Here is a 27,727-nt window from a genome sequence, read left to right as displayed (position 1 = left end):
CTTGATCTGGCACAAAAGTGGTATGATTTAGACCTGGAGTATCTTGCCATTCCAGAGAGCAAGGAATTTGTCAAATGGGAGGACCTGATTTTAATCCCGACTTAAAAAGAATATCAATCCATCAAAGAATGAATAAATGAATAAATATTTTAAGAAAATGAAAGACTCAAGGAAATTTGAATGTTGACCTGGTATTTGACAAATCTAGAGAATTCATGTTAAACTTTTTAGGTATGGTAATGGAATTGTGGTTACCTTTAAAAAGAGATATGTTTTGAAATATCTGTGGGTAAAACAGTGTAATGTCATTTGTTCTCTTAAAAAAAATCTGGTGGCAGGACTGGATAAGGGCATAGGTGCCATGAAGATGTTCTTAAGTCAATAAACGTGTTGGGTGATGGTTCTTGTAGGTTTATTTTAGTATACTCCTGTGCATGATGGAGATTTTCTGTAATAAAAAGTAAAGCAAAACAAAACAAAGTGCCACAGCCTGATCAAAACAGTGATTTCAAACGTAAGCTTCCATCGAAAATCAGAAGGCCTGACATCCAAATTGCAGGGACTGATTGCAATCAAGCTGCGTATTACAGAGGTGACTCTACACAGCACACTTCCAAATGACAGCAGCAATGTAGTTACAGAAGGACAATGAGGGACTCTCCCGGCAGATACTAAGAAGGCTGATCAGTATCAGGATACATTTTGGATAGATTGCAAGAGTTTAAGAAAAATTTAAAAGAGTCATAAGAACAATTAGGAAAACCAAAGGTGAATATGTAGTTACCCCATTTCAGGATTCTGAGATTTAGTTCTTACATGTAAGAGAAGAAGCCAAAAAGGACAAGATTGGGAATCTGACTCCATAAAAACCCTAATGTCTATAAATTAAAATGTCATTGTAGAAATATAAGAGGTCACAAATTAGACTTAATATTTGAAAACATAAGAAAAAGATGACAATCTCAACTTTAAAAAAGAGACAAGGGGAGAAATACTTACAGCTATCAATCTGTGAAAAAAGTGTATAAGCTCACAAATGACCAAATAAATGAATATAAAACAATGAGCTAACACTTTTACCATCAAGCTGGAGAAGATCATAAAAATTATAAAAATAAGAATGTTGAGAACAGAGCAAACAGGCATATTTACATCTTGCAAAAGGAGAGTACCTAGCACAGCATTTTGAAAGGTTATTTGACAATATTTATCTTTAATGCCTCAAATTCTAGAAACTTATCCTAAGGAAATAACCACAGATACAGAGAGAATTTCAAGCATGTTCATGATTGTTTTAGAAGAGCAAGGAATTTGGAAATGATCTAAATGTCCAAAAAGAAGGGCATTATTAAGAGAAATTATTATTTATCCATAATATGGGATGCAATTTAGCCATAAAAATTCTTTTTTTTAAATTTTTTATTTATTTTCAGCGTAACAGTATTCATTGTTTTTTCACCACACCCAGTGCTCCATGCAATACGTGCCCTCCCTTATACCCACCACCTGGTTCCCCCAACCTCTCACCCCCCGCCCCTTCGAAACCCTTAGGTTGTTTTTCAGAGTCCATAGTCTCTCATGGTTCACCTCCCCTTCCAATTTCCCTCAACTCCCTTCTCCTCTCCATCTACCCTTGTCCTCTATATTATTTGTTATGCTCCACAAATAAGTGAAACCATATGATAATTGACTCTCTCTGCTTGACTTATTTCACTCATAAAAATTCTTATAACAAAGATGATTTCATCACACGGACTCATAACTAATGGGGAAGGGTGAAAACTACAAAATTAAAAGTATCATGTAATCTCAATCATGTACAAGGAATACATACATATTTAGTGAGAAGGTAACTGGAAGAGAGTATGTCAAAATGATGAAGCTTAATCTAAAATTGTTATCATTTTGTGGTCACCTTATGGGTGGTTAAAATCTTTTTTAATCTTTCTTTGTTTCCACATTTACTATAAATCCCCTATGAATTACAGAATCAGAAAAAAATAAACATGTTTATTACAATGAATGAAGAAAAAAAAATCTCCCTAAAAAACCTGCTGCTTCCTCAAACATCTTTCCAAGTTCAATAAATCTGTTGAGACTTACATGCTGGAAGCCAAGACACAAGTTTGCTGGAAGAAGAGAATTTTTCTTTTTATCCTAGGTAACAAGATATACTTGAAAGGTTACTAAAATATGACTCTAGTGTCATAAATACAATCCTGGTACTTGTTTTTCTATTGGGGTTTAACAATGCCCTCCATTTAAAAGGGTAGAATGGAAAGTAAAAACAATGATTTAATAAAACCCAGCTGTTCTCAGTCTCTTTCCAGGCATATCTTCAAGAATCTTCTCCAGGTGACTTTGTTCCCATGCAGATGATAAGGTTATTTTGCACAATAATCTAGATTAGAACTGTGTTCCATCCATTAAAACTGTGTTCCCTTTGGAAAAGAGAGGTAAAAATACCTAATCAGGGCAACCCCCATACTTATCTTTTTCTGCTGTTGGTTGAAGTTGTCAATAATAACACCGATAAAAAGATTCAGAGTAAAGAATGAACCAAAGATGATAAAAGCCACGAAGAAAAGATAGTTTTCTGGTTTCTCCTCAAACCCTGGCTGTAGATCTTCCTGTTAGGGATTTTTTAAACACGAAAAGAAAACAATTACTGGAGAAAAGTATAAGCCATCTTAACTGCCTTATCTGGAAGACCAAAGTGTTTCTCAGCAGTAGCATTAACTACTCAGGGTCCTGAACAGCCATGGCTCCTGCAGGGAAAGCCTCTTTCAGTTTCCCCTAGAGGAGCTTGACTGGTACCACGCAATAGTGAGGACATGTGACAAGAGGGTTAGACTTTTTCTTCTAAGCAATGGAGAATCATGAAAGGGTTGTAAGAGAGGGGAATGGCATGACTGCATGTCTCCTTTGAGAGACTGTCTAGGATGTCTAGATGGACACATAACTGGAGGGAGCCAGACTGGAGATGAAGCCACTGGAGAAGGGGCATAGTCCCATCAGGCACAGGTGACTGACTACCAATTCTTGATGAATGATAATGTCCTTCATATTAGAGCCCACTGTTGTATTTGGTCTATCCTTGTGTCCTGTCACTCTTGAATTCCTAGGGCCTAGTATACTTTGTGACATGCAGAATCTCAATACACATTGAATGAATGTTTGGGTGGATGGATGGATGGATGGATGGATGGATGGATGGATGAGTGAATGAATAGTCAAACTGCATGACAGACATAAAAATGGACTACAACCAAGTTCCCCCAACTCAAAGTATGACCCAAAGCATCCCAAATTCTTTTCACCCAAGTTCTTCACATTATCATTGGCTTTTTGCAGGTGGGGCATAGGGGACAGGACAATTTCTCTTTTCTTTTTCCAGGTCACATTAAAGATAAAGCTATGAGTGTTGATGGCTCTGTCACCTGTTGAATATTTTTATGATATTTGTTATTCAACACCCACCATATAGACTAATGCAATGAAGATAATATTTGAAAATATTTTTGTCTTTTGCCTTGAAGAATACATGACCTTAGTCCCAGTAGGCTTGAGATGTCCATTTGTTTGCATTAGGGGAGGCATTAGTACAGAAACAATACAATGGAAAGAATCACTATCAGCATCTGACATTTAAAACAAGATTATATAGCAGGCTAACAGTCCTGCAAAGAGAGGTTCAGATAGGAAGAGGAAAGGACAAAAGATCACCCCTCTTGTACCTAGGGAGTTGTCAGAAAAAAGAGAGAGAGAGAGAGAGAACATCAGAGCCATGAGATGTGTGTCTTGATTCACCTTCTTTGGGTTTGGAGAAAGGACTTGGGACCCAGTAAATTGTAGGGAACATGGGGATACAAAGAGGATATTCTTGCTCAAATTCTGGATTTTTCTAAAAGGAAGCTGCACTGGAAAGGCAAGGGAAATACTGCACAGGCAGGATGACTTAAGAGGCTAAAGACAGAGAAAGCCTCTCAAATTTTTCAGTTTTCATGAGGCTTGTACATGGAGTCAATAGCCATAGGCCTGCCATGATAGGCTTTTGGCAAGAGATGGGAGTAGGCTGCTGGCCAGGGGACTATATAGAGGACATGGCAGCAAGTCAGTGCTTGAGGCCAGGAGGAATTGAGTGGGGAGAAAGGCCCATGGTTTCACCAATATTTGAGACCAGCAAGAATCTCTGTGACTACACAGACAAGGGCAATATCATGCTAGAAGTCAGTACATACACACCAGCTATAATGTCCCAGGACCAGCAACAGGAGGGGCATCCCTCCACACACCTCCATCCACCTACCATTCATTCAGGGAACATGTAAGCCACACACTTCTTCCTGAATACATCTGCATAAGATTTCCTCCCCATCTCCACCTCAAGGCACGTTGATGCCTAAGTTAAACTAAGGTGAAGGTCATATATTCAAAAGACAACAGAAAAAACACATAAATATTTAAAATACTGTCTTTGTTATAAATTGCCTCTACTACTACTATTATAACATTTCTTGGAATGCATGGGTGGCTCAGTCAGTTAAGCATCTGATTCTTGATCTCAGCTCAGGTCTTAATCTCAGGGTCATTAGTTCAAGCCCCACATTGGGCTGCACACTAGGCATGGAGCTTACATTAAAAAAAAAAATAATCCACTTCTCATACCACCTCCACTGCCACTAAGAGCTCACATACCTACTATGTGCCAGGCATCAACTCTGCAGACTCTCAAACAGAACAACATCACGTGTGTGATTACAGGAAAAAAATAAACAATGCTGATTCCATTCTTGGTTCAACCATTTGCTTACTCCATGGTTTTGGGCAACACTCTTCCTTTCCAATTCTCAATTTCCCAACTGGGACATAGAAATGGACCAGATGGTTGAGTACTCTTCCTGCTTTCAGAATCCATGATTACTTCTTACTTAACTAGAATTTTACTGTTGGCAACCACCAGAAACCCATTTAGTCTCTCAGCCTGGAGCCATTGGAAGGTATCTCATATCAGATCCTAGTCTAGCTGTAAGGTTTTCACATGGTTCAGGACTAGCACTGTTTGAAATTTGGTTTCTGCCTGATACCCATTTGGAAAAGAAGTAAGAGAGGAAAATCAAGGCATTCTGTGATTCTGTTGTTTTTGGCTGCATCTCCTCCATAAGAGGTTACTCCTTGGTCACTATGGAGAAACAGGACTGGACTTTGGAGCAAGATAGGATGTAATACTCATGGAAGGATGAATAGGAACCTCTTTTATCCCTGTTTCATAGTCATTGTCCCAAGGAAAACAAAGCAAGAACATTGGCTGGTGGAACTATGATGTGGGAAGTTCTATACTGTCTATGCAGTCATGATATCCCTGATTTGACCCTAGCACTCTAGAACATGGTAGAACAAAATCTCACCCCTCTGGAATCAACAGCTGCATACATAATATCCATCCAGCCCTTAAATGTTGCCTGTAACAAAAGCAAATAAACATGAACATAATTACAGACTTGCTATCAATAGACAAGTGCCCTATAACAGCAAGCAAGGCCCAGGACTGAATGTCTAGGACAGAATGTCCAGATAAAAGAACTGTAGAAGGGAATTAAAAAACAGGTGTCTTGGGGTTTTTTTCTTCTTCCTTTGTACAAGATGAAAAGCTTTTCTTAAAAGGAAACTTCTGCCTTAAAAATTTCTAAAGAGGCTGTGTAACAACTGCCAGAAAGAGCATGGCTGAGGCTCTTCTGATACCACGTTTGCACTGTCTACCTAAGACCTAGCAACTGAGGTTTGACCAGGGGACTGACTTCCAAAAGAGAACTACTGCTAATGGTATGGCTTTGCATCTGAGGTTCCAGTTCTCTCTAGCTGGAGCTCTGGAGGGTGGTACCAATATAGGACAGGGTAAGATGGAAAGGGGCATTGTTTGGAGGTTGAGGTTGCTTGGAGGTAAAGCTGGAGATGCTCAATGGGGAACAATTCCAGAGGGCACTGGCTTCCACATGGGGAACTGGGATTTGATTCTACTATCTCAATGGAGTCACAGTGTTTTTATTAAACTGAGAAATGATTTATGCTTCTTTTAAGGTTTCTGTCCTCACAGTGAAAAAAACACAAACAGCACTTACCACTTGCAGCAGGGCAAGGTAAGCCATTCCCACATTGTCAAAGTTGACTGGAAGGGTGACCCAAGATAAATTTCCACTTTCACACTGAGTTTTGCTTTCAATAGTGCTGTAATTTATAACTGAGTTTATATCTGTTGTATTAACGCATCTTCCAAAACTTCCAGAAAAGAAGTTTACTCCCAGGATACAAAATATCAGCCAGAAAATGAGGCAGACAAGCAAAACATTCAGAATGGCGGGTATGGCACCTATGAGAGCGTTGACTACCACCTTAAAAAAACAAAACAGAAGAAATACATAACAGATGCATGGGATTCATCAAGCTCTGGATCTCAGGGTGGGCCTGGGGACTGGATCTCTTGGAGCCCTGTCTTTACTTTCTACCTCCAACCCACCCTAACCCTGCTTCCTATGATAAGCCTTTCTCTTAGCTCCTTACATAATGGGTCCTTTCTGTTGTCACCGAGGAACACTTGAGAAGTGTACTTTGATGACAGTATTACCGATATGGGATACCTGCCCTAGGATTGAAAGGAAACCAGAGCCCATCTTGGCTACCACAGAATGGATGCTATATCTTACATTTTTCTCCATCTCTCAAATTGTAAGCAGTGGACTGGATGGGAAGGAGCCCAGGAAATGCTTGGCAATTTAAGGGAAGCCCAGCCCAAGAAGAGCAGTTGGTTTTCCACCTCTCCCGGACAGCTGACCTCCTCCCATCTGCCTGAAGAAGGTACCTTCATTCCTTCGAACTGGGACAATGCTCGCAGGGGCCTCAGGGCTCTTAGGGTCCGGAAGGACTTCAAGCTCGTTAAGTCACTGAGACTGGTCACAGAGACCTGGTGGGAAGAGAAGCCACAGGTAGTATACCTGACTTAGTTTCCAGGGAAGCCAGCGGGGGACTGGCAGCCCTCATTCTGAGAGCCAGACACTCGGTGCCTTCAGTGGATTATCCAGAAACAGAAAGCAGCCGGCCCCTGCAGGAAGTGGGATGGCAGGAGAAGACACTACTTTCCCCCTTGTTTGCCAAACCTATAGCCCATACAAGTAAGGACGATGCAGTTACTTTATTTGTTTAATGAAAGACAAATAAAAGCTGAGAAATTGTTGTGAGTTAAAGGAAACCAAAGGGACATGACAATGATACGTCACTTGGAGTCCTGAACTGGATCCTGGATTGGGGGGAGGAGAGAGGAGGCCACTGTGGATGGATAGAAAGGATTAACCATAAAGGACCTTGTTGAAACAACTGATGAAATTTGAAAATGGAGATGGGTTTTGCTATTGAGTCATGTTAAATATCCTAACTTTGATAATTGTGCTGTGACTGTGTAAGACAATATCCTTTTTCTTAGGAAACACACACTGGAATGTTTAGGGGTAAAGGGGCATGGTGACTGCAACCTAATCTCAAGCAATTTAGAATTAAAAATGGAGAGAAAATTACAAGCAGATGGGGTAAAATGTTAATAACTAATGAAATGAACCTGGGGAAAGAGTATATGGGTTATTTCTTGCAACTTTTCTGTAAGTTTGAAATGATATAATAAAAAGTTACAACAAAATAATAAACTCTTTGCTAATAGTTCCCCTCACTCAGGTGCCTCCTTTTGGAGGAATTAAATTTTCTCTCCCAGCATATTTCTTCCCAATGGGTCAGGACTAAGGACTGGAAAGCTCTACAAATACACTAAACTGAAACTTAAACGTAATGAGCTTAAGTTGAAGACCACTATTTGCAGATTCTAGTCATTCTTACTGATTACGCAGAGCCTGCAGAGGTTCAACTTGAAAGAAGGGTTGCTCAGCAGGACAGGAAGTGAATTATCATATGACTGACTATGCTGATATCAGAGTTCACTATTATCTAAAATCATTCCCTTACCAATCTCATCACAGTGGTAAAATACTAGCAAATTGAGAGAAATTAAGTGAGTTAATATGGCAGAATAACAAAATTTTTAAATGTATAATTAATTTTTAAAAATCACCATCAATTCAAAGTGCTTTTGTTTATAAAGGTTTTCCAGGGGTGCCTGGGTGGCTCAGTTAAGCAGCTGTCTTTGGCTCAAGTCATGATCGCAGGGTCCTGGGACCGAGCCCCTTGTTGGGCTCTCTGCTCAGCGGGGAGCCTGCTTCTTCCTCTCCCTCTTCCTGCCTCTCTGCCTGCTTGTGCTCTCTGTCAAATAAATAAATAAGTAAATAAATAAATGAATAAATGATTTTTTTACAAAGGTTTTCTAAAATAGGCTTTTTGTTTGTAATAGCATTATCTGCTGGGAGTTATTTCAGCAGCTTTTCCACAATTATCTCCTTCTACCTAGTTCCTAGCCAGAGGGAAAATGATGGCGCAGTTTAGCAGTTCTTCTGGCTTTACCAAATAACTCTTATCACAGGTGGGGAACAAGGGTCCCTAGAGGGACACTGTATACCTTTTCACCTGATAAGATTATCCTCAGTCTCTATTCCATCAAATTGGGAAACACTGATGAGACATGCAGACATTAAAGTACCCACATTTTTTTCCCACTTTATCTTACTCTTAAGGTGGGAAGTCTTCTGCTGGTTTTATCTTTTTTCTATCTAACTTGCATTTATTACTCTGTACTATTTTGACATTCACCATTTTGATCTACATATTCTTGTGGTTTGTTCCTTTTAACTTTAAAAATATTACAGCATAGAAATATTCATATTTTATGGATCCATTCCCCCTTGGTGAATATCTAGGTTATTTCCAATTCTTTACTATTATGAACAACAGACTGGACAGATGTGTGCACTTTCCCTGCATACATACATAAGAGTTTTCCATAGATGTTTAACTAGAAGTGGTATTTTTGGATAATAAATTGGGCTCATTTGTAATTTTACTTAATGTGCAAAATTTTCCCTAAAATAACTGTTACCAAAGTTGTTAGCAGTGATTAGAGATTCCATTTTTTATATCTTTCTCAATATTAGAAATTATCGAACTTAAAAATTTTTGTCAGTCTGATGAATAACACAAAGCCTCTCATTTTAATATGCACTTCTATGCTAGCTGGTGATAAAGCTAGTTTGTATTTCTTCATATATTTATTAGTAACTTGTGTTTCTTATGTGAATTGCCTGTTTGCATCCTTTTCCCATTCTTTTTTCTTAAGATTTATTTTTTTATTTGAAAGAGAGAGAATGAGAGAGACAGCATGAGACAGGGGAGGGTCAGAGGGAGAAGCAGACTTCCGGCTGAGCAGGGAGCTGGATGAGGGACTGAATCCTGGGACTCCAGGATTATGACCTGAGCCGAAGGCCGTCGCTTAATCAACTGAGCCACCCAGGCACCCCGTCTTTCTCCCATTCTTAGACTAAGTTGTCTTTTTCTTATTGATCTGTAGAGAGTTTTTATAGACTATAGATAATCATTTTCTGTTATGCATGTGGCAAGTACTGTCTCCAAGTTCTAGCCTGTCTTTATAATTATAATTCTATTGAATAAAAAACCCAAAAGTTCTACAATTTGAAATAGTTGAATTTAGATACATATTTTTTGTGGCTGTGTTTCTATTTTTCTACTTCAAAACTATAAAGATCATTTTGTATAATGTTGATTAACAAGCAACATAAAAGGATTATTCCCAGGGTGCCTGGTTGGCTCAGTCAGTTGAACATCTGACTCTTGACTCTGGCTCAGGTCCTGATCTCAGGGTTGTGAGATCAAGACCCATGGCAGGCTCTGTGCTGAATGTGGAGTCTGCTTAGGATTCTCTTTCTCCCTTTGTCCCTCCCTGGCCCCCCCACTCACATACTTTCTCTAAGATTTTTTTTTTAATTTTTTAAAAAATCTGCACAATAATGTTCTGAATTAAGTAGCATGATATATCACTTACCATGTTACAGACAAAGCTGAAGCTCAGAGGATTAGCAATTTGTTTCAGGTGGAACTGGGATTCACACCTTGGTCTATATGATACTAATGTTAATAATAGCAATAGCGGGGGCGCCTGGGTGGCTCAGTGGCTTAACCCTCTGCCTTCAGCTCAGGTCATGATCCCAGGTCCTGGGATCAAGCCCCACATCGGGCTCTCTGCTCGGCAGGGAGCCTGCTTCCCTCTCTCTCTGCCTGCCTCTCTGCCTCCTTTTGATCTCTGTCTGTCAAGTAAATAAATAAAATCTTAAAAAAAAAAAATAATAGTAATAGTGGACCATACTTATCAAGTGCTTTCTCTGGGATTTATAAAAATAAATAATTACAAGATTATTTCTTTTCTTGTTCTACTCGTTTTTGTTCCATTCATTTTATTACCAAGATTATATTTGTCTAATCAAATAAAGTGTGCAAGTTTCCTCTTTTTTTATTCTTTATGACAATTTAAATAAGGTTGGTGTTAGCTGTTTATCTTAGTTCAGGTGGCTATAACAGAATATCAAAGCCTGGGTTGCTTATAAATAACAGAAATTAATTTCTCACAGTCTAGAGGCTGGGTATTCCAAGATCAAGGTGCCAGCAGATTCAGTGCCTGGTGAAAGATCACATCCTGACTCATAGATAATTTTCTTCTCCCTGTGTCCTCATATGGCAGAAGGGGTGAGGAAGCTCCGTGGGGTCTCTTTTATAACATCACTAGCCCCATTCATGAGGGCTCTGCCCTCATAACCTAATCATCTCCCAAAGGTACCACCTACAAATACAAACACATTGGTGGTTAGGTTTCAACATATGAATTTTAAGGGGATGCAAACATTCAGTATATCGCACTATTCCTTGAAAGTTTGGTAAAACTTGCCTGCAAAACCATCTGGGCCTGGTGTCCTTTTTTGACAGTGTGGTGTTGAACTACTGTTTTGATGTTTTAAGTGGCTATTGTTAGATTCATGTTTTCCATTTGTATCTGGTCTAATTTGGGCAATTTGTAGCCTATACTTTCATTTTTATTAAGGTGAAGACTTATCAAAAGGAGGAAATATTTTGCCTAAGGTACACAGAAAAAGAGCAGACAAGATAATTTTAGGATCAGTTTCCTGAGCTTAGGTTAGTAGACCACAGTTTCCTAGAATGTAGATACCAACCGTCTGTCCACTATCTTATGGGTTCTTCACTATACTATAAGATAACCCTGGAAACTGATAGGGTTTATAGACATGTGGTTATTTTTATTCTTTTTTATTATTTCTGTTGGAGCTCCCATAGCACTGATGCCTTTCTAAAATGCCTGAACCACCTGCCTACTTATGTCCACCAACAACATTAATAACATTAGGGTTCTGTAGTTGCTATGTTGACCACATGGCTTATGCTTATGCATCTGTCATGTCTACTTCTTTAAATAGCAGGAACAAAGTCTAACTAATTAGCACATGGTAGAAAGAATACAGAGGTTAAAATCAAGGGCTTCAGAGAGAGGCTTACTGGGTCTGAGTTTCATCTCCACTACTTCTAGCTGGCCAATTTTTGACATGTTTCTTAACCTCTCTGTTACTTAGTTTCTCCCTGAGTATATGAGAAAAAGTAATAGCACCTACCGCATGGAGTGGTTGTGATAACAAAGAATGCTTCTGAAGCATACGGCAGAATACCTGGCATAGAGAAAGCACTGAAAAAATGTGGTGTACTGTTATCAGTCTTAACATCACACAGACCAAGGTATGAATTCCAGTTTCATGTGAAACAAGTTGCTGACCATCTGAGCTTCAAGTTTCCTTATCTGTAATGTGGTAGGTAATGTACAACTCTGGTGGGAACATCGTTGTGCAGATTAAATGAAAGAATGTATGTGAATAATCCTCTTACGTTGCTTGACAATTAAGATGGAGGCCAGCCTAGTCTGTTGGCTGCTGACCTGCTTTGAGAAGTCTCGAGAGAAAATAGAAAGTTGGAAGGAGAAGATTGGGACATTCAAAATTGTTCTAGGTAAACATCAGACATAAGCAGTGTTTATGGAGAGAAGTGGATGAGTGCCATCACGGAAAGTATTGGGGTAGTGGGAATATGAAGTGCAGTGTGAGGAATGGGACTTAGGACGAGCAGGACTGCTGACAGATAAATGACAAATACTTACAAGTACGGTGAAGAAAAGTATTTCGGAGAGGCACCCAAACAAGGCACACAGGAAAAGCAGCTTCCTTATGATATATTCCCTTCCCCTCCCCCAACCCCTGCCTGCATGGAACACAGAGATGGTAAACTTACAATCACAATGACGAAATCAAGCCAGCACCAGACACTGGTGAAATACTTCCCAAATCCAAAGGCCACCCATTTTAGACCCATCTCCAGGATAAAAATGTATGTGAAAATATGGTCAGTACAATTAAGTAGTTCTTTGATATTGGGTCTTTTCTCAAGGTCAATATCTTCAAATACCTGAAATGATAAAGCATAGCCATAGGCCAGTTTGAATATTTGCTTAAAACTACTGGCTGACCTTACTTTTTAAATTTTTCTTCCTTATCTGAATAAACTAGCATCTCTTTTGGTGACAAGGTTTTGCTCAAAAGGTATTAAGAAGGAAATTTCCCAGTGGAATAAATTCCTTGAGTAAGTAAAACTGGAAGAAGGAAAATCCTATTTCTAGACTTCTATTGCCACAGTATCTCCCTAGGCTCTCATCACTGATCCCTGCAATATGAAAATATCTTCCTAACAGATCACCACATAATTTCCTGGTCTTCCTGACCCTTTCAACTCTTGCTAACAATATCATTCCAACTTTTCCAGAACGATCCAGTGGCATATTCCATCTCTATCGTCCTCCTAGTTACCTTAGTGGCTCTATTTAGTGGCTCTCCATTGCTCATAACACCTTAGTTCCAAATACCTTAGTCTACAGTTAGATTTTACCAACCCTGAGGCCAAAAATCTACAACAAACAGCCTTACAACTTACTCCAGTGCTCCCAAAGTATATGCCCATTTTTGGGGTACCTAGACACACAAAATTTGGGGATGCTCTGGGCTAGGGGTAAATTACTTTGAATATTAAACATTCGTTGAGTGTAATCATGAAAGTGAGACGTTCTAGCTTCTGGAGAGACCCTTTTTCATGCTACATCCAAACATCTACCTCACCTGAAGTGTGTATGGGATTCTAGGGGGTCTATATAACTAGGGTAGAAGCTGTCCTTTTGACCTCTACAGAGTTACTGAGAATGAGGGGGGAAAAAAAAAGAAGAAGATGATAAGGGTCCCTGGTACTGAACCTGTCAAGACATTTGGGTAAAAACTGAAGACAAGAACGAAATCAGTCCTACTGTTGGATATTAAGGTAATCTCATAGACCCATGGCCCTGGAGGAAAAAAATGCAAAAGAATAAAACCGTCTGACTTCCAGCTCCTAAGTGAACTTTTGATTGGAGAAGGCTCTCTACCTCTTCCTGTCCCCTGCCAGCTCCTCATCATTGTTAAAGTCTCATTTCAGTTAATATTTTCTTTGGAAACTGTCCTTCTTCCACCAAGACAATTAGGTGCCTGCTTTGCATGGCCCCATGTCATCCACTGCTTTTCTGAGTGTATCACTATGGCCCTTGTCCATAATTGTTTGGACCCCATCTGTCATCCCTACTAGACTCCACGCTCCTGGAAGTCAGGGACTTGTCTGTGTGCCTGCTTGAAGAGAGACAAATCTGAATGGTATTAGAAGCTCATTTCCCTTCTCATTTTGGAAGCTGAGCAACAACCTGGCTCAGCAGATCTCACTTTGTTCATCTGAAGAGTAGGTCAATATCAGCCACTAAACTGTGGAGGCTCCCACATTATAATGAGACTATTTCCTTGTCCAGAAAGTTCCCATTTTTACCCAGTTGCTCAGACTTTGCTTCCCAAACTCTAATGAGTCCCAAAGCACTTAGGTTCTGATTCAGCAGGTCTGGGGTGGGCCCAAGACTGCATTTCTAACAAGCTTGCAAGTGATATTGAGACTGCTGATCCATATACCACATACAGTGGCAAGGGATTAGATGTTTCTTGTTTCCATTTGTCTACAACTATGTAAAGTGAAACAGGACCTGAGTCCTTCTCCTAGAACCCTCTGCATTGTGTGCTCTGCCTTCCTCTGCCCAACCTACACCTGCCTCATCAGATCGCAGATGACAACTAGGAGGATGGTACCATGTGCCCCTGACCTTCTGACAACACTATTTTTTCCCACTCACTAGCACAGGGCTTGGTAGACACCAGTGATCATTTGTGGAATAAATGAAAGAACGCTATTACTTGAATAAGAGTAAACATCCAGTGAAAATGCAAGTACCAGAAGGCTACATGGAATCCTAGACCAAGGATTAGCAATAAAAATTAATTAAGAGAGTTCTCTGGCATGGTTTAGAGATTTACTTTTTTTATTTTTTATTTTTTGCATGAGAAGTAATTTACACTGCAGTAAGTAGATAAATGGAGATGTGTGCTGATCATAGGATCTAGCGGCTCATGGTATATGCTCCTCTCCTTTCACCCAGAGATCACACGAGTGTAAAGCACGGACCAGGATGGCAACGGTAAAGAAGCAAGACATTTCCTTGTCCCTTCTAATTGTTAGTGACTTACTGTGAAATGCTCTGTGATTCTAAATCAGTAAGGGAGAATCTAAGACTCCACTGACCTACACAACAAATAGAGAGTTTAGTTCTACATTATGGCCATTTTAAGGGAAAACCCAAGATAGAAGGGGAGAGAGGGAAAAAGAGAGAAACATGTAGGTGATAAGAAAGAAGATGCCATCACTCAAGTAAGGGAGGCAAGAAGGACCAAAAAGTGAGGAGAGAGAGTAGGAAGGAGTTTTATGACTATATGCTATGGAGGCATGGATTTAGAGTTATTTCCAAAACTCACTGGGACCACTACACCTTGATCTGGAAGGATTTTCTATGTGAATAAAGCAGTATCTGTTTGTCTCTCCTCTCAAGGGACCATGACTGATGGAAAATACCTAGACAGAATATTAAATCAAAGTCTGGTCCCTGTAGCCTTCTCCACCTAATGTTCTACCTTTAGGAAAGCAGCATTATGGTTTTCCAGAAAAGAGAGGTAGGAACATTTCTATCTAGAGAAAGAGACATAAAGGATACAGTGAAAATCTCTAGAAATTCTCCAAGAATGAGGGATAGGCATAAGGTTCAGGGAGAGACTCCAGTAGCCACTTTAAAGTGTTGATTTGAATCATGCTTCCCCATAAGTAAAGTGTCTTTGGCTTGGGACTTCCTAGTTGGAGCAGGACTCCAGAAGTTGTGCAAAATCCTGCCCTTAAGGGGAACCAGCAGCAAAGATCCCCCTTCTGCCTGTTCTCCCCATATTCACAGCCCCCTATCAGAATGTAACCTAGCCACCCAATGCCCAATGTCCTCACAAGACTGTGTTAATTTACCAGTGCCCCACTGCTCAGCAGAATCACAAAGATAATAAAGCTCTCAAACCAGCTGTGTTTCACTATTTGGTAGCAAGTTTTCCGCAGGTTCCACCAAATGACCCAGGGGGACTTTCTCTTGTCCATGGCACAGCATGGGAAGCAGTGACCCAGGCCTGCAAGGAATGAACAGTAGCATTATTCTTAGTGTCTGTAATGAGCTGAATTAATAACCCTAACTCTTCACCCTTCCCTTCATGCACGTCCCTTACCTCTGCAATTCTTCCCACTGAAGAGGTGGAGTCATTTTCCAGCCCCTTGAATCTAGGCTCAGCCATGTGGCTTGATTTGGCCAATAGAACAGAGTGGGGATCACAAACACCAGTTCTGAGCTTTGGCCTTGAGAGGCCTTGCATGTTTCTACTTGCTCTCTGGCACCATCTCCTTAAAGAAAGGAATATTTGGGCCAGCCACTGGTTTCAGAAGAAGGAGAAAGGACATGTGGTACAGAGACAAGGGGCCCAGTTAAGCCCAGGCCAGACTGGCCAACTCCCAATCATTACCACTCATATGAGTAAAGACCTCCAAAATCAGCAGAAATAATGAGGCTAGATGAGTGGAGTCATGTATATGCATGTTTATTATTGTGTGCCACTGAGGCTTCCTGGCTGTTTTTCATGCAGCAATTTCTTTTGGCAACAGTAAACAGTGTCCTAAGGACTGAGGGGAATGAAGTAAAGATGGGCACAGGCTCCGTGAACCACCCAAACCACACAATCCGATCAATTGTCAAGGTGTTTACACAGAGCTAAGCATTTAACCTCAACACACACCAGCCTTCAGCTGAATTACATCACCCCCTCCCCTCATCACCATCCTCCAAGTTCCATGGAGGTTAATTTCACAGTGATTACAACATTACACTCCTTTCCTCATCATCTTCCTAAGCTACCGTGAGGTGTCCTCAGTCAGCCTCTGCCCTCCTCCATTATTCAGAACATCAATAGGTTAATCTCCCTAAAAGCTTTTTTTCTGTCTTTTATGCCATTCCTCCTTCTTCTAGAAACCAGCCTTTCTTCTTCAACTTCACTGTTGACATCCTGTACACACCTCAAGCAACAGTCCAAATATAAGTCAGGATAACTAACAGTAATCTATACCTAGGCTGACCTCTGACCCCATGGGCAGTTTGGGAGCTGTCAAACAACCTGGAATTAGTTTGAAGCTCATTCTTGGTGTCCGTTCTGAGACCAGTCTAGTGTCAAACTTATGAAAAAATTTTTAATTTCAGATTCATTCATTCATTTAAGTCTCTACCTATCTATCTATCTACATTTGTTGAGCCCATAATCTGGGCAATAGGGAAGTTTCCTAGAGCTTCTAGCTTCTCATTGTTAAGCTGTCCTAGTTGAGCTGACCTAAATCAAGAATTTCCTTTGCTTGGATCTGATAATGGCCCCAAAAATCTATGGATGCCCTCTCTTCACTTCTGTTTCCAGTAGAAGTAGAAATAACACGTCTAACAAAATCACAGAGCTTCAAAGAATAACAAAAACTCATCTAAATATTCTGTGAACTAGATGCAGGAATACTGACACTTACCTTTGGGAAAACACCTCTCTGGTTCTTTTTTGGGAATAATTTTATGTATCTGCCCAAAGGGATCCTGTGGATCAATGGTGCTACATTCTGAGAGCACACTGGTAGTATCACACTTCTGCACATCAGAATAAAAGAAAAGGGGAATCATTTACTAAGACAGACTTTCACAATGGTAGCACCTAATACCTTAGTGTATAACTTCTTAGGAATGAAGCTAGCTAGACAAAGGATTCTAGGTATAGGTATAGCTAGAAAGAGCCCCTCTCATCGAGTGCTTTTTAAAATGCTCCGACTAGCTCTGGCTTTAGGAGAGAATTCTCTAACTGCTCTCCCCTGGCTGAAAAAAGGTGAGGTATATAAAGACACAGTATCTCAACCTTTTCCTCCCTACAAATCATCTCTCTGATACTATCTAACTCCAAATAGGGAGGCTGTGTGATGAGGTGAAGGTTATTTTACTGAGACTAATTTTTAGCTCTTTCAGATCCTGGAATAATAGGTCTAGACTGGTGATTCTCATTGATTTTTGCCCTCAAGTAGACATGCTGACAATATCTAAAGACACTTTCAATTTCACAACTGGGAAATACTATTGACATCTAGTGGGTAGATGCCATGAATGCTGCTAAACATCCTACAACAGACAGAACAGCCTACCACAAGGAGGAATTACCATGCCCCAGATGTACTGGTGGAGAGGTTATGAAACCTTGGCCTTTGCTTAAGATCTAATTCTGGCAGTTTGTTTCTGCATTAATCCTGATATTATTTTATTCTTGATAGCCATAGAGGCTATGTTGGAGAATGTATATGAACAAGCTACATGTTCCTTCTGGAACACTCTGGGAAAATTACCTTTTTGGGATCCTGTTCTGACAAACATATATCATCTTCAGAGAACACATCAATTTCCACACTTTGAGCTCCTGGGCTGATGGACTTCTTGGCCGCCTGATGGAGTTCAAAGGCCTGACACCAAAAAGCCCAGAGTAGAATTAATAGTCTTCCTGGAAATCTCACTTAAGATAAAATAAGTTCACAGGTGCCTGGGTGGCTCAGTGGGTTAAGACCTCTGCCTTCAGCTCAGGTCATGATCCTGGGTTCCTGGGATTGAGCCCCGTGTCAGATTCTCTGCTTTGCAGGGAGCCTGCTTCCCCCTCTCTCTCTACCAGCCTCTCTGCCTGTTTGTGATCTCTGTCTGTCAAATAAGTAAATAAAATCTTTTAAAAAAAAAGAAAAAACAAGTTTAAATTGTGACATTATTACTTTTGTTTCTCTTTACTTTTTAAAACTGCTCCTGGAGAAAGTCAACATAAAATAATTCCGGGGAAACTACTATAGGAAACAGGTAATAAAACTTACTCAAAAGTCATATAATCAAACAATATGGTTTGGTAAAAAAAATTCACCAAATAATGCAGAGGTGAAATTTACTGTATCCTTTCACTTCAACAGCTAAATAATAAATTATTTAATAAGTCATATAATTAGTTATCCCTGAAAATATAATGCCAGAATATAGTAAAAATAAAATCCATAATGATTTGATACACCAATATAAAAACAGATGAGTAAAAATGTTAAAAGAATAATATGGAAAATAATTTTTTTATTCTTTGGGGTATGGAGGTTTGGCTTAGTGAAATAGAAAAGGGCATAAAGAGAAAAATGAAAATGTATTACTATATAAAAATAAAAAATAAATTTTGTCTGAGGACTTGCAGGTATATCCAAGAAAGATGTGCAGTCATGCCGTAGGTGAAGGTTTCATCTTAAAATCTATGTGAGTGTTCCTGCGACTCTGACAGTGTAAGATCATAATTTAAGAACACTTCTCCCATTTGAACACATGCTTTGATATATTACACACACACACAAGAAACAAGTGAATATAGCTATGGACCAGACACAGAACAGAAATATAAAGCAGTGACAATCTAAAGCATGTAGCAGGTAATGATTACTAGAAGTGCCCCATGTGAGGAAGGGAACCACAGCTATATTCAAGGCTTGAAACTATGGACTGGGCTGAAGTTCTTGCACTTAAGAGAGAAAGCCAAAACAAGTTGTGGCCAATGCTTGGAATTAAAATTATACACAGCTGCATGTCTATGGAGGCAGGAGGAAGTACAGCCTCAGAAATAAGACCTGGGTAAAGGAACTGACTGGATCTGAAATACACCTCATATCATGAATAGACAAGAATCCTAAATTGTCAACGAAAGACTTGGTTCTGTAGTGGCTGCCTTAGGAAGGTCTATTAAAGACATCACAGAACCTAGACTGCAGAGAGAGTGACAGATCCTCTCACTAAAGAGAAACTTAAACTAACATTCCAAAATGTAGGAAGAGCTAAACAAAATCAGCAGCCCTAAAAATTAACTACTAGGAGGTGACTTTACTTGAGAAAAAAATTAATATAATAATCTGAGAGTGTCATTAAAATGAGTAAATTTAGGAATTAATGAAAAAGATATATATAGTTTACTTCCTTGATGGCAGTATAAGGAGCTCCAAGGACATGATCTCCAGGGAAATAAGCATAAGTGATGAAAAATATTTCTAAAAAGTCATTTAAAGTCTCTGGAAGTTGTCCTAAGGCATATAGCAAGTGAAGAAACATGTATTCAAAAAAATCTTCAGAATTCAGTAATAGTAGCAGGAGTCCATGGAAACTGAAACATGAGCTTCCCTCTCTCTCCCCATCCTCCAGCTCAGTTTGATGGAAGCCCTACTCAAGGCAGCTGTGACCAAGAAGATGAGGCATCCTCTACCCTCAGCCCCCAATCAAGAGATATGTATCTTAGTAGGAGGTATAGATCATCAGCTTTTCTCATCTTCTCCAACTCTGAGTTGAAGAGGCTACATTAGTCTTGAATATGGCCAAGAAATTGGACTCTTCTTCCATCCAGCCTCTACTCATAGGACAGAGACTCTATTCCAGATTCAACAGCTTGAAAATACTGGGATCCTGATTACCCTCACCCCAGCTAGTTTTTAGGAAAGAGGTTCCATGCAGAAAGAAGGAAGCTGAGAAGATGAGAGGCTACTGCCCCTCCAAGGACTTGGATTATTAGCTAAGAGATTTTCTCTATGGTAGGAGGCATTCCATAAGAAACAACAACTCTGAAGTTCTCCCAAAAAAGAACTGACTTTATACTGGAATAATGTGAGGGTTCAAGCCTAAGGGTATTCTTGAAAACAATGGAGACTTTGATGGTAAACAAATAAGAAGAGACTAGTAGCTCTTCTTCATTAAAAGCAACAAATTAAACCACAGGTCAACAAGTTCATTACAGAAAAACATGGAAAGAGACAGCTAAAATAAATCTCCCTGGGGTCAGAACAAATCTCGAAGACTGGCCTTATAAGTGTCCCTCCCTGAAATTAATTAGATCAGACTGTGGAGGAATTAATGCCCTGTGGTATTGTCAAAAACAATAGAGCAATTAGCCAGCAATTAGTTCAGCCCAAAATCTGGGTGTGATATCAAATAAGGCAGACAGATTAATAGGAGACCATGGAAAGAGATAGTCAAAGAGGGCCCTGCTAAAATAACTATCACCCTGCAGTGACTGTCTGCAAACCCAAGGGTGTGCCCTCTGAGAAGCGACACCAAAGACTTCACATTTGTGTGTGTGTGGTGAGAAGAGGTGGGGGAAAGAAGGAACAGACTTCACTAGAATAGTCTAGCCAAGTCACCAAACAAGCCCCAGAGAGGAGAAAAGAGAACCGGTTCCAGATCTGCTACAATATATTACTTAAAATGTCCAATTTTAAACAAAAATGATAAAACACGGGAAAAACCTAGGGAAGTGTGACCTACACATAGGAAGAAAGCAGGCAACATAAGCTTCCTGTGAGAGAATCTGGATGCCAGAGTTAATAAATGAAGAATGCAAAGCAGTCATAATAAGTATGTTAAAAGTATTAAAAAAAATTTTAATAAATAAAGGATGCTAGATAACAATGTATAATCAAATACAGAGTATCAGTGAAGAGACAGAGATTATTTAAAAAACAAATAAAAGTTCTGGAGTTGAAATGTGTGATAACTGAAATGAAAAATCCACTAAGTGGAGCAACAGTAAATCTGAACTGGTAGAAGAATGAATCAGTGAACTTGAAGAGGGATGGGGAAAGATTATGCAATCCAAAGAGCACAGGAAAGAAGGAAGAATGTAAACTTAAAGGAAGCTCAAAGGAATGTAAAACACCATGAAGCATACCAATACTCATTACCCTGAGATTACAAGCCATGTGCTCTATCGGCTGAGCCATAGAGGCACCCCAACAACTAACTTATTATTAGAAACAGTGGAGACTAGAAAGCAATGGAATGAGATACCATGAGTGTTGAAATTAAAAAACAAATGTGAACCAAGATTTTATTATCCTGCAAAACTATCTTTCAAAAATGAAGGTGAAATAAAATAGCACATAAACAAAAATGGAAAATTCTTTGCTAGCTGACCCACTTTACAGAAAATACTGAAGAAGATCCTTCAGGCTAAAAGTAAATGATCCTAAATGGTAATAAAAATCCACACAAAAGAGCAAAGAGCACAGGTAAAGATAAGTCTGTAATTATAAAAGATGAGAAAAATTCATACTTATTTTCCTTTCTTCTCTATTGCTGACTTCAAATGAAGTTGTCTAAAACAGTTTAAAATTGATGCCTTGTTGGACATGTAACATATAAACATAAAATATATGTGGTAATAACAGCACCAAAGAAGTGAATGGGAGCAAAGTTCTAGTAAGTAAATGACACTTGAATTTACCTCAAATTCACAGAAACAAATGGAGAGAGCTGGAAATGGTAAATAAGAAAATTAATAAAATGAATTCTATAAATATAATCTTGCTTTCTTTTCTCAGCTTCATTAGTAAGCATATAAAGATATGAAGCAATGATAAAAACACATTGTTGGGATTTTAACATACATGGATGCAATATGTATAATAAAGAATAGTACGAAAATGTGGTAGAGGGAATAGAACTATACATAAGTGATGTTTGTTTCTATATTTCACTAGAATTAAGTTAACTTAACAGACATCAATTCTGATAAGTTAGATGGATGTGGCATCCCCTAGAGCAATCAATAAGAAAATGACTAAAAATATATTGTGAAAAACTATTTAAGGAATTAAGATGTTAAATTAGAAAATATTCAAATAGGAGCAACTGGATGGCTCAGTAGGTTAAAGCCTCTGCCTTCAGCTCAGGTCATGATCTCAGGGTCCTGGGATCAAGCCCTGCATCAGGCTCTATGCTCAGCAGGGAGCCTGCTTCCCCTCCCCTCCGCCTGCCTCTATGCCTACTTGTGATCTCTAATAAATAAATAAAATCTTAAAAAAAAAAAAAGAAAATATTCAAATAATGCAAAGTAAAGCAATGAAGAGGAATAAAAACACATAAAACACATAAAAACAAAAAGTAAAATACTAGAAATAGATAAACTAGATCAATAATAATATTAAAAGTAAACAGTTAAACAATCTAACAAAAAGGCAGAAACTGTCAAACTGGATAAAAAAACAAGATCCAATTATGTACTGTTTTAGGAAACACATTTAAGATTCAAAGATACAAACAGTTTGAAAGTAAAAGAATGGAAGAAGCTACCATAGAAGCAGAAACCATAAGAAAGCTGGAATGACTATATTAATGTCAGAAAAAATAGACTCTGTGTTTTCTTGTTTGTTTTTTTGTTTTGTTTTGTTTTTTAGAGAGAAAGAGAGCACACAAGTGCAGGACTCTTAAGCAGGCTTCATGTCTTGGGCAGATCTTGAGATGGGGCTCAATCTCATGACCCAGAGATCACGACCTGAGCCAAAATCAAGAGTTGGATGCTTAACCTACTGAGCCACCCAGGTGTCCCAGACAAAATAGATTTTGAAACAAAAAAATTTCCTAGAAATAAAGAGGGACATTTCACAATGACAAAAACATCAATATATCAGAAAGAAGATTTATAAACATGTATGTACCTAACATAAGAGCCACAAAATATATGAAGCAAAAACTGGCAGAATTAAAGGGAGAAATAGACAATTCAACAATAATAGTTGGAGGCTTCAATAACGCATTTTCAAAAATGGACCTAACAACTAAGTAGAAGATACAAACAGAAGGCTTGAGCAACATTATCTATCAATTATACCTAAAAGACGCCTGCAGAACTCTCAACTCCAAAAAGCTGAATATACATATGTGAATTGAAACTGTACAGAGTGTGTTGTCTGATCATAATGAAATAAAATCAGAAGTACAAAAAGTCATTTGAAGAACTCACAAATAGGTGGAAATTAAACAAAACATTCTTAAATGTCAAATAAGTCAAGAATAAATCACATATAAAGGAATAAATCACAAAAGAAATTAGAAAAGACTTTAAGATAAATGGAAATAAAAATATATGCCAAAACTTGTTGGATACATGTAGATAAAGTAGTGCGTAGAGGGAAATTTATAGCTATAAATACCTATAATTTAAAAAGTTTCAAATCAATAACCTAAACTTCCATGTTAAGGCATTAGGAGAGGAAGAGAAAATGAAATTCAAAACAAGCAGAAATAAGGATACGGTAGGTATATGAACAGAGATTAATAAAATAATAGGATCAACAAAATCAAAATCTGATTATTTTAAAAGGACATCAAAATTGACAAAACTTTAACAGGACTGACCAAGAGAAAATGAAAGAACAAATTACTAAAATCAGGAAAGAGGGGACATTGCTATCAACGTTGCAGAAATCAAAAGAATTCCAAAGAAATACTACAAATAATTGTATGTCAACAAATTAGACAGCTTCAGTAAAATTGACCTATTCCTAGAAATACAAAAACTGCCAAAACAGACTCAAGAAGAAAGAGAAAAATCTGAATAGTCCTGTAATCCTTATAACAAGTAAACAGATGGAATTTGTAATTTAAAAACTTCCCACAAAAATTTCCAGCTTCTGGTCTGACATGTAAGAAGCCTGGAGGTCTCTACTCCATCCCAACATGTACAAAGCTAAACAAACTGGAAAACCAATTAACACTTCTTAGAGCCTTAAGAGCAGTGAGGTCCAGGGCAAACTGCTTCCCCCCAAATTGGAGAGGAAGACAGGCTAATACTGAGAACTACAGTTTAGCAAAGCAGAAACCCAGGAGCAAAAAGCTCCATGGGAACCAATTCCAGAGTAAGGAAACCTGAACTGTAATCAACAAACTCCTGGAGGCTCAGGGCAGACAAATATAAGAGATAAAAGGGCCCCCCCCCAAGGGTACCCTGCAAGCTGGGAGGGCGACTCAACAGGGGCCCCCATAGTTTTTGAGTTTTACTTCTTGGAGCTCTACCAGGTTCTCACAGTGAGTATGGCAGGAAAATCCCCAGTTTCTTCCAGCTGGGGGAGAATAAAAGAAACCATTTTGAAACACACACATGCATTCTGTTCTTCACAAGGCCTTCCCTCAAGAGAAACTAATTAATCAGAGCCTAACCTTTTATCAGGACCTGACTGACCTGTGGTGTGGGAGATACCCAATTCTGGCCAGGTCTAGAGTTCCAGCTGGAGGGAGGCAGATCTCCAAGTCCAGCTCACACTAGCCATACTGACAAGCACTGTTCACAGTCTGGAAGCACAGGCTCACTAAAAGCCTGAGACCTACTCATAGGACCATAGAGCTACTTCATTCTCCTCATGCTTCACCAACACATTAATAAAGACCTATTTAGAGCATTTCCATCTACCCAGTACATCATGTCTGACTCTAAAGAAAAAAATCAGAAAACATACTGAAATGCAAAAATATAGTTTGAAGAGACAGAGCAAGCATCAGAACCATATTCAATACGGTAAAGTTGTTGAAAATGTCAAACCAGGAATTTAAAATAACTATGATTAAAATATTCATGGCTCTAATGTATAAAGTAGACATCATGCAAGAACACACAGGCAACGTGTGCAGAGAGATAGAAATTCTAAGCAATGACAAAAAAATGCTAGAGATCTAACACATTGTAACAGAAATGAAGAGTGACATTGATGGATTTATTAGTAGACAGGAAAGAATCTCTGCTTGAGGCTCTCTCAATAGAAACCTCCAAAACTGAAAACCAGAGAAAAAAGTACGGAAAAGGGGCACCTGGGTGGCTCAGTCCTGTTAAGTGTTCACCTTCAGTTCAAGTCATGATCCCAGGCTCCTGGGATTGAGCCCCGCATTGGGTTCCCTGCTCAGCGGGAAGCCTGCTTCTCCCTCTTCTACTCCCCCTGCTTGTGTTCCCTCTCTCACTGTGTCTCTCTCTGTCAAACTTTTTTTTTAAAGAAAAAAAGTATGGAATAAAAAAAAAAACTAGAATAGAATACTCAAGACCTATGGGGCAACTACACAGGTGAAACATACATGTAATAGGAATATCAGAAGGATAGAGGGATAGACCCTGAGGACATTGTGGTCAAGTGAAACAAGTCAGAGGAAGACAAATACAGTGTGATATCACTTACGTGTGAAATCTGAAAAAGCCAAATTTGCAGAGACAGAAACTAGAATGGAAGTTAACAGGGGCTGGGGGTTGGGGCAAGTAGGGAGATATTGGTCAAAAAGTACAAATTTTCAGTAAGAAGATGAGTAAGTTCATAGGATATAATGTACAGCATCGTGATTATAGTTAATAATATTGTGTTATATGGTTGAAAGTTGCAAGAGAGTAAACCTTAAATATTCTTACCACAATAAAGAAATAATTATGTGACATGCTGGAGGTGTTAGCAAATGCTATGGTGGTAATCATACTGTAATATATAAATATATCAAATCAACTTGTTGTATACCTTAAACTTATACAATGTTATATACCAATTACATCATAAAGCTAAGGGTAAGGAGAATAGAAATAGAAAAGAAGGATCTCTAGACTCATTTAATGAGGCCCATATTAACCTGATACCAAAATAAGGCAGACACATTAAAAGGGAAAAACCTAGGGAATGGCAAAATCTTTAATGAAATATTAGCAAGTTGGATCCAAATATATATAAAAGGATAATATACCATGACTAAATAAGGATAATCCAAGGAAAGCATAAATGATTTAACATTCAAAATAAATGATATGAATATCCCAATAAATTTAGGAGATGCATTTCAGAAAAATCAATATATATTCATAATTTAGAAGAGAAATAAAAACTCCTAGCAAACTGGGAATAAAGGGAACTTCCTCAACTAAGTTCTTACTTAATGGGGAAAGGCTTTATTTTTCTCCCGAAGATCAGGAGCAAGGCAAGGAGTACACTCTCATGATTCATATTCAACATTATATGAAAGGTCCTAACCAATGTAATAAGGCAAGAAAAAAAAAACATACAAATTAAAAAAAAACCATTTTTATTTACAGATGAAATAATTACATGTGTAGAAAATTCTAAGGAATCTACAAAAAAGCTATTGGAATTAATAAGTCAGTTTACCAACATTGCAGGATACAAAGTCAAAATACATTCATTTCAATGTACTAATAATGAACACTTGGAAACAGAAAATTTAAAAATTACTTATACAATATCATAAAAACATAAACTTCTTAGGGATAAATATAACCAAATATGTCAAGACTTATACACTGAAAACTAGAAAACATGCCTAAGAAAAATTAAAGAAGACCTAAATAGGTAGAAAAAAGATGTGTTCATGAATCAGAAGACTTGATGTTGTGAAGATACCAATAATTTACAAAATAGTTAGTGCAACACCAAACAGAATCATAACAATCTTTTTTTATGGAAAGGTAACACACGGAATTCTAAAATGCATAAGGAAACATAAAGGCCCTACAATAGCTAAAACAAATTTGATAAAGAACAAAATCATACAACGTGCTTTCAAAACTATTATAAAGCTACAGTAATCAAGACAGGGCAGTATTGGTATAAAACAGATGGATAGATTAATGAAACAGATTAAGAATCCAGAAGAAGTCCTGAGACAGGTAGATAAATAGATAAATAGACAAACAGATAGAGATTAATATAGATATAGCCAATTTGATTCTGACAAAGGTACCAAGTGATTCAGTGGCATAAGAACAATCTTTTCAATATATAATACTAGAATCATTTAGCTATATATACAGGGGAAAAATGATACAGCTCATTGAATTAAATTGATCGCAGACTTGATCCTGAGAGGTAAACCTATAAAATTCTCAAAGGAATAATACTGATAAATTATACTTCACCAAAATTAAAAATTTCTGCTCATTAAGATAGCATGGAGAAAATAAAATACAAGCCACAGTTAGAAAATATGTGTGGTGCACATACCAAAGGACTTGTATCAAAATATGTAATAAACTCTTACACCTCAATCATAAGAAATCCCTCAGCAAAAACGGGCAATAGACACTTTACCAAGGAAGATATATTAGGCAACATCACTATTTTTCAGTGAAATAAAACTTGAATCCACGGGGCACCTGGTGGCTCAGTGGGTTAAGCCTCTGCCTTTGGCTCAGGTCATAATCTCAGAGTCCTGGGATCAAGACCTTCATCAGGCTCTCTGCTCAGCAGGGAGCCTGCTTCCTCCTCTCTCTCTGCCTGCCTGCTTGCAACCTCTCTCTCTGTGTCAAATAAATAAATTCTTTTTAAAAAAAACAACAAACCTGAAACCACAAGGCACCACCACAAACCCACT

At 38.4% G+C, this 27,727-nt stretch overlaps 1 protein-coding gene across 1 annotated transcript in view; it reads right to left on the bottom strand.

Annotated features, from left to right (window-relative positions):
* SCN11A (sodium voltage-gated channel alpha subunit 11) overlaps nucleotides 1-27,727 on the bottom strand; it is a gene marked incomplete at both ends in the record, with an annotated part of 82,624 nt that overhangs the window by 14,476 nt on the left and 40,421 nt on the right. The window contains 8 exons of the mRNA XM_080810640.1: nucleotides 2,489-2,630; nucleotides 5,409-5,462; nucleotides 6,120-6,389; nucleotides 6,857-6,958; nucleotides 12,289-12,462; nucleotides 15,457-15,611; nucleotides 17,038-17,152; nucleotides 17,893-18,006. Of these exons, the coding sequence (XP_080666766.1) occupies nucleotides 2,489-2,630; nucleotides 5,409-5,462; nucleotides 6,120-6,389; nucleotides 6,857-6,958; nucleotides 12,289-12,462; nucleotides 15,457-15,611; nucleotides 17,038-17,152; nucleotides 17,893-18,006 (1,126 nt within the window). The remainder of the gene's footprint in view (nucleotides 1-2,488; nucleotides 2,631-5,408; nucleotides 5,463-6,119; nucleotides 6,390-6,856; nucleotides 6,959-12,288; nucleotides 12,463-15,456; nucleotides 15,612-17,037; nucleotides 17,153-17,892; nucleotides 18,007-27,727) is intronic.

The sequence above is a fragment of the Martes martes genome (genome assembly GCF_963455335.1).
Source record: "Martes martes genome assembly, chromosome: 1".
Classification (NCBI taxonomy): domain Eukaryota; kingdom Metazoa; phylum Chordata; class Mammalia; order Carnivora; family Mustelidae; genus Martes; species Martes martes.
Note: the sequence above shows the minus strand (reverse complement) of the source record. Positions and strands in the feature narration are given on the sequence as shown.